Genomic DNA, 7,667 nt, shown 5'->3' on the forward strand with positions numbered 1-7,667 from the left:
TTTTATAATAACCACGCAATACTCAAACACTTTCATTTACTAAAAATTAACACATTACCTAGGAGTTTCAGACATTGTCAATGTAAATATTAAAAACATAGTAATTAATTGATCTAAGAGTTCCAGATATTATAGATATAAGTGTTAAAAGTATAGTAATTTTTTAATAATAATAGTCATACAATAGTCAATTTTTTTTCATTTACTAAAATACAACACATTATCTGGGAATTTCATATATTATAGACAAAATATTAAAAGCATAGTAATTGATTGAATCAGGAATTTCAGATATTATAAATATAAATGTTAAAACATAGTAATTGATTGATAATTTTTTTATTAATAACTATACAATAATCAGACTTTTTCATTTATCAGAAAATAGCACATTATCATAGTATTTTCTTCTTTGAAGTTGGTTGTTAATGATATAAGATTTCAAGCTCTATGATCCATCATTATTCTGATAGAAAGTCTGGCATGGTTTGCTTGGAGAAGCTAGAAGCGGTTGGAAACCGTTGGATCAGTTGCTTTCATATACAATGCTACATTGATTAAAAACAACTATTCTGCAAAAGCAAATCGAATTCCTTGAATAACTAGATTGCCATTATTCCTCTTGAATTCTAATATGTTTGGAGATTTTGATTCTCCTAAACTAAACTTTTACAAGATGGTTTGGTTTTTGTTTCTGTTAATGGTAAGCGCGTCTGGTGCAAACCTGGATTTTCAGGCACTGCTAGAATTCAGAAGTGGCCTGGAAATGTCAGAGGCAATTGCAGATTGGAATATGCTTTCTTCACATTGTGAATGGAAGGGAGTAAAATGCAAGGGAAGCGATGTGGTATCTCTTAATCTTTCCAAATCGGGTTTACAGGGGAAGATATCCCCACATCTTGAATTTATTCAGGGGTTAGAGACTTTGAATCTCTCAAACAACCTGCTAAATGGTAAGATTCCCTCTCAGATATGGAACCTTAAAAATCTGAAGGTGTTGGATCTCAGTGGGAACCAGTTATCAGGGACTATTGATTCTAATGTAAAGGAGCTTACGAACCTGGAAGTACTAGTTTTGGGCAGAAATCGTTTTAGTGGCACAATAATTCCCGAGTTGGATTCTCTGACACGTCTGAAAGTCCTAGATTTGAGCTATAATTTCTTCACAGGAAAAATCCCTATTGAGCTCGCAAATATGTTGGCCTTGGAATCCCTAAAGCTCGGAGGGAACAAATTGATAGGTCCAATACCGCCTCAGTTTGGTAATCTGACAAAACTCTCAATGCTTGATGTTAGCCAAGGGTCACTGTCCGGAGATCTCCCTCCTGAGATTGCTAAGCTCACAAATTTGAAATATTTGAGGATAAATAATAACTCTCTGTCAGGAAGGATTCCTCCAGAGATTGGAGGTATGGTGAAGTTGATAGACCTCAGCTTGGGATTCAACAACATATGTGGTCCCTTGCCATCAGAAATAGGCAATCTTGTAAATCTGGTAAATCTTTACTCACCTTCTTGTTTGCTTCAAGGACCCATCCCTGAAGAAATTGGAAAGTTGAGAAGTCTAGAAACACTGGACCTATCATACAATTCTCTATCTCGTTCCATCCCAAAATCCATCGGTAAACTCCAAAATCTCACATTTTTGGGCCTTGCAAATGCTGAACTGAATGGCTCAATTCCTGCAGAGCTTGGTCGATGTAAAAAACTAGTTTCAATTGGTTTATCATACAATTCTCTCACAGGTTCTCTTCCTGATACTCTTGCAGATCTAAGCTCTGTTGTTACATTTTCTGCAGAAATGAATAAATTAAGTGGGTGTCTACCATCTTGGCTGGGAACATGGACGAAAGCACAGAAAATCCTGCTTTCTTCAAATCAATTTATGGGGTATATTCCTCCGGAGCTTGGGAATTGCTCTTCAATAACCCAATTGGAACTTTCCAACAATCAATTGACAGGGTACATTCCTTCAGAGCTTTGCAATGCAAAGATGCTTACGGTGATTAATTTGGAGGTCAATATGTTTCAGGGGACTATTGACAGCACATTTATCAACTGCAGAAATTTGACAAGTTTGAGCTTGACACGAAATCAGATTAGAGGGAGAATTCCTGGATACTTTGGGAAGCTTTTTTTCAAGGTTGTAAACCTGGATTACAACAATTTCAGTGGTACAATACCTGATGAGATATGGAATTCAACAACCCTCGTGGAATTTACTGCTGGGTACAACTTCCTTCAAGGCTATCTCCCTCCTCAAGTGGGTAATTCCATGACATTGAAACATTTGCTTCTTGACGGGAATATGTTGGAAGGACAACTACCAAAAGAAATTGGAAAATTGACAAGCTTGTCAATACTTTCTTTGAATAGTAATAGTTTGGATGGTCAGATTCCCTCTGAGTTATTTGAGTGCAGTGGTTTATCTACTCTGAACCTGGGATCCAATCATCTAAGCGGATCAATCCCCAAGGATATAGGAAAACTATTGCAACTGGAGAGTTTAGTACTTTCTCATAATTATCTCTCAGGCCCCATTCCAGTCGAAATTTCGCTGGGGTTTAAGCAGCACACAGTCCCATCTAGCAGCTACCTACAACACCGAGGAATGTTTGATCTGTCTTGGAATCAACTTTCAGGGCCCATACCAGAAGAGCTGGGCAACTGCACTGTTATAGTAGAGTTGTTGCTTAATAACAATCAACTTTCGGGAAGAATACCCAGCTCCCTCGGTGGTCTTACAAACCTAATGAAACTGGATTTGTCTTATAATAACTTGGAAGGTGAACTACCAGTGGAGTTTAGATTATGCAAAAAGATTCAAGGCATGGCCTTAGGCAATAATCAACTCACTGGCACGATTCCTCAGGAGCTTGGAGAGCTGAACAGTTTAGTTAAACTGAATCTTAGTGGTAACAGACTATGTGGTCAGATTCCTGATACAATCGGACAGTTGAGTGGTCTTTCTCACTTTGATGTAAGCAATAATGAGTTGTATGGTGGATTGCCCCAATCCCTTGCAAGCTTGATAGGTATCGTTGGCTTATATGTACAACAAAATAAGCTCAATGGCAGCATTGTTGGATTGCTCTCACAGAGTACAGTCTGGAATCAGATTGAAACATTGAATATGAGCTCAAATTCATTTAGCGGACATATTCCAATTTCTCTGTTTAATCTTCCATTTCTCACATATTTGGATCTACACAGCAATGAGTTTACAGGAAACATAATTCCAGAGCTTGGTAATCTGTCAGAGCTTACATACCTGGATTTTTCTGACAATCGCCTCATGGGAAGGATCCCACATGAACTATGTGATCTTATGAAGCTCAGATTCCTCAATCTCTCAGACAATGCACTGGAAGGAGTTATTCCTGATAGTAGTGGATGCAATAATCTTAGTGCATTATCTTTTCAAAGAAACAAGGCCCTGTGTGGAAACATCATTGCCCAAAATTGCAAGGGCAGGCCTATTAGGTTGAGAACTGACTCAATAATTGGAATCATGATAGGCATTGTACTTCTTCTGCTTATATTTGTATATGGTCTAGTCAGACAAGTTAAATCGTCCCCACAGAAGACATTGGCTTTGACCGAGGCCACTAATAAGTTAAGACTGAACCCTGTTATTCAGTCCGACAATACCTATTGGATGAGCAGCAGCAGCAGGTCAACAGAGCCCCTGAGCATAAATGTAGCCACATTTGAGAGGCCTCTTATTCGCTTTACACTGGATGATATACTCCACATCACAAACAATTTTTCTACGATCAACATCATTGGAGACGGTGGCTTCGGTACAGTTTACAAAGCCACTTTTCCTAATGGAAGGACAGTGGCTATAAAAAGACTTGGAAAAGCTACAATACAGGGTGAGAGAGAATTTCTAGCAGAAATGGGAACCTTAGGCAAAATCAAGCACAAGAATTTGCTTCCATTGGTTGGATATTGTTCATGTTCCTTAAGTGAGGAGAAACTTTTAGTCTATGACTTCATGGAAAATGGAAGCCTCGATAAATGGATAAGGAACACAACTGGTGCAGTGGGGGTCCTGGACTGGCCCAAACGTTTCAAAATTGGTATGGATGCAGCAAATGGCCTTGCGTTCCTTCATCATGGCTTAACCCCCCATATCATTCATAGAGACATAAAGTGTAGCAACATACTTCTGGATGCCAACTTTGAAGCTAAAGTTGCAGACTTCGGCTTGGCTCGCCTTATCAGTGCTTATGAAACTCATGTTACCACAAATTTAGCTGGAACCCTTGGCTATATCCCTCCAGAGTATGGTCAGTGTTTCAGATCAACTACCAGAGGTGATGTGTACAGTTTTGGAGTTATTCTGATGGAGTTGTTGACGGGGAAGGAACCCATTGGAGCCATTTTTGAAGACACTGAAGATGGAAATCTGGTAGGTTGGGTTCACCGAATGATTCAGAAAGGGCAAGCAACTGAGACCTTGGATCCTCTCCTCTCACATGAACCATGGAAAGAACAAATGCTTCAAATTCTGCACATGGCCTCTCTATGTACTCATGAAGATCCTACTAAGCGCCCCACCATGTTGCAGGTTGTGAAGTCTTTTAATGACATTGAAAAGTATATGTAGAGGTATGCCAATATGCTTGGTAACAGAGTTTAATTGATCTTATTATGAAGGTTATATCTTTTCTGCATAGCAATTGTATTTTAAATTTATTTGCTCCGATATCAGATAGTATTGTTCTCCTGAATTCAATTTAGAGATCCCAAACATTCTCTCATGTCTTCATTCTTTAAGTCTTTCTCTACTATTAAATGATTCTGATAAAGGATTGTGGTCAACAAAAATGGCAATAATATACAATTACTCTTATCATCCTTAAAAAAGTTGTGAGGGAAAACCTGATGAGAAGGAACAAGAAGAACCAATCTCTATAAGTCAGATAGCATAACATTCCTTTAGAATTCAGAGTCGTATCTCATAAAATATTTTGAGAAGTCAAGCTAGAATTTTTCTGTGGAAAAAAAAAAACTTCTGCAAAGTGCAAAGGAGATTCAGTTGAGTATTGAGTTTGAAACTGATTTTAGTCTTCAATATCTGGTGGTTGAATGGATCAAGAATTTGGATTGATTTAATTGATAGTTTCTAATTTCAAATTATGATTTTAGGGAGATTATATTTTGTTTATAATAATTCTACAAGAATATAAAGTTAAGAGAAGATAAGGATATTAGTAAAATGCACGTTTAGCATTAATATTGAAAATGCCCTGACTTGCTTTAACAGATGGCAGGTCACTTTTGGAGCTCCAAAGAGAAGTTCCTTACACCTAGAGTAGTTTTCTATGAGGATGTAGGGAAGGAGACGTACTTTGCATTATTTGTTAAAATTAAAAATATATAGATGGTATGTTTTCTGATAATTATCATCAGATAACTGGTACTTTCTGATTTTACTTTATTTTTTACAGATCCAAGCATCTGCAAGATGAATGCGAAGGTCATACACCAACTACAACAAATTAAAGATCAAGTCATGAAGTTGCATCTCAATGATAGGCTCTGTCATGGTAAAATTGTTCTGAAGAACATGTAACTTATGGTTCCTCTCAGGGGAATCTTGGTCATGCTGGTATAGGTGGTATTGATAGGGATAGTTTTGGTGGTGTGCAGTTTTGTTTCTCCCTTTATAATGGGCTTCACACAATAATTTCATGGAGGCTCTTGCCATTAGATGGTATGAAGAGAGGCCGTGCTCTTGGTTGGAAAAGGATTATTTGTGAATCTGTTTCACAAGTGGTGGTGCATATATTGAATGACTGGTGATTGGATGATGCTAATTGACATTTAGCTATTGTTATTAAACAGATTTTAAAATGTTGTAACTTTTTCTTGTGATCAATAAATTTTTACCCCTTTTGAAAAATAAATAAAAATAGAAACATTAATCCTTGTTATCTATACTACCAGATAGTGGTGACAAAGTTCTATTGTAAATGAAAATTGAAAATATTATAGATTTTATCCTATATTTTGCCAAAATTTACTAAATTAAAGCATCCCTTATCCATTTCTGGGGCATTGGGTGGATCAAGCTATAAGAGTCTAGGGGCACTTGACATACCCAAAAAAATAGGATTTTTCAATCTAAATATCGTTTGTTTGTTGAGTAATTTTTTTTTACAAAAAGAAAAAATTTATTAGCAAAACAAAAATGGCTAGTAGCCCAACAAAGAACAATCAAATATACAGTCTTATCTTTCACAACTAATTGTTCTACCATATGAGATAAATCCAAACACAAATGTCCTCTATCTGCAAAATTACAATAGACTTGCATTTTTTAAAATTAGATTATCAATTTAAAATTTAGTTAAAATTGAAAGGATTTTAGAATAGTAATTCTTAGAGAAAGGGAGTTTGTTCGAGTAGCTACTAATTGCTTTAGTTTTGAAGGGGCAAGTGGTTCCTTGTAGTTTTTTAATTAGGAGAGTGTTTAATTTGAAATATTTTTTTAAATGGTGAAACAATTATAATTTAAGAATTGAAACTTCAGTTGTAGATGGAAGAATGAAGACTAAGATTATGCAGCCACTGTTTAATGGCAAATTTATCATACAGTTGCACAATTTGTCTTTCATTTTTTTTATGTTTCTTTTATGATTATCACAAAAGAACATGGTATGATAATTACTTCAAATAATCAAAAAAAAAAAAATCATTAAACTATTGATCTCAAAAAGGTCTCTTATCTCATATTTTAGAAGAATTAGTTGTGGAAGATAGAAATTTGTAATTGGGTGCTTTTTGTTTGGCTGTTGGCCATTTTTACTTTGTAACTCTATTTTATGTTTAATAAATTTTTTAACCCTTTTGATAAAAAAAAAGGTTCCTTAAAATTGTTGAGAACCTTTTTTGTTTAAATCGCATACTACTGTTGAATAAAAAAATAGAAAATAAGATGAAAAATAAAAGCTTTGTAGATGCTCTCTGAACCCTGTAGTTGATGTATTTTCAGATTGAACAGAATGGTAAATAATGTTGACCAGATTATGAAGCAAAAAGATTTTGTAATGTGTATATTATCTCCTCTTTTTTTATCTCATTAATACTACCATCAAGTCTGTTACTTTATAAATTACCAAAAGTTGCAGTCATATACTCGGGTGAGTTCATGAGGCTCTTCTCACTTAAAAAGGACCCTTCTGACCAAACATAACTTAACTTTTGAAAACGTTGAAGGCATAGCGAATTTGGTAAACTAATTAGCAAACAGGTGAACTGTCCTGCATTAGTTGTTATAATAGAACCATTGTCGAAGTGGGGATCCATTAAACTAGGGAGGTAAAGGCAAAAGAAATGCAAGGGCAATGAGAATATTGAAGATGAACTGCGTAGAAATTGGAGACCCTGGCTTGGTTGTGGCAGGAGAAACCAAAAGAAGAACCTGAAGTTCAAAGTGCTAGGGTTCAAGCCATAAATCCAATGGAAAGGCCCATTGAAGCTATGTCTAGACAAGGGACGAAGGGAAGAGCAGAGGTATGTGAATTCAAAGGTGAGTTTAACATAAAGTTGTTTATGGATTGTATGCGAGAATTAGAGACGCAATTTAAAATTTGTAGCGCATGCAAGGTAAACAATTGGGGAAAATGTTTCTTCCATCTCATCCTCAACAAGGC

The 7,667-nt window shown here is 36.0% G+C and overlaps 1 protein-coding gene across 1 annotated transcript; it reads left to right on the plus strand.

Annotated features, from left to right (window-relative positions):
• Positions 1-451: 451 nt before the first annotated feature.
• Positions 452-5,896, plus strand: LOC131027242 (leucine-rich repeat receptor protein kinase EMS1). The gene is made up of 2 exons (XM_057957260.2): positions 452-4,617; positions 5,460-5,896. The coding sequence occupies exon 1, from the start codon at positions 635-637 to the stop codon at positions 4,613-4,615; it is 3,981 nt and encodes a 1,326-aa protein (XP_057813243.2). The 5' UTR covers positions 452-634; the 3' UTR covers positions 4,616-4,617; positions 5,460-5,896.
• Positions 5,897-7,667: the final 1,771 nt, after the last annotated feature.

The sequence above is a fragment of the Cryptomeria japonica genome, chromosome 4 (genome assembly GCF_030272615.1).
Source record: "Cryptomeria japonica chromosome 4, Sugi_1.0, whole genome shotgun sequence".
NCBI classification, from domain to species: Eukaryota; Viridiplantae; Streptophyta; class Pinopsida; order Cupressales; family Cupressaceae; genus Cryptomeria; species Cryptomeria japonica.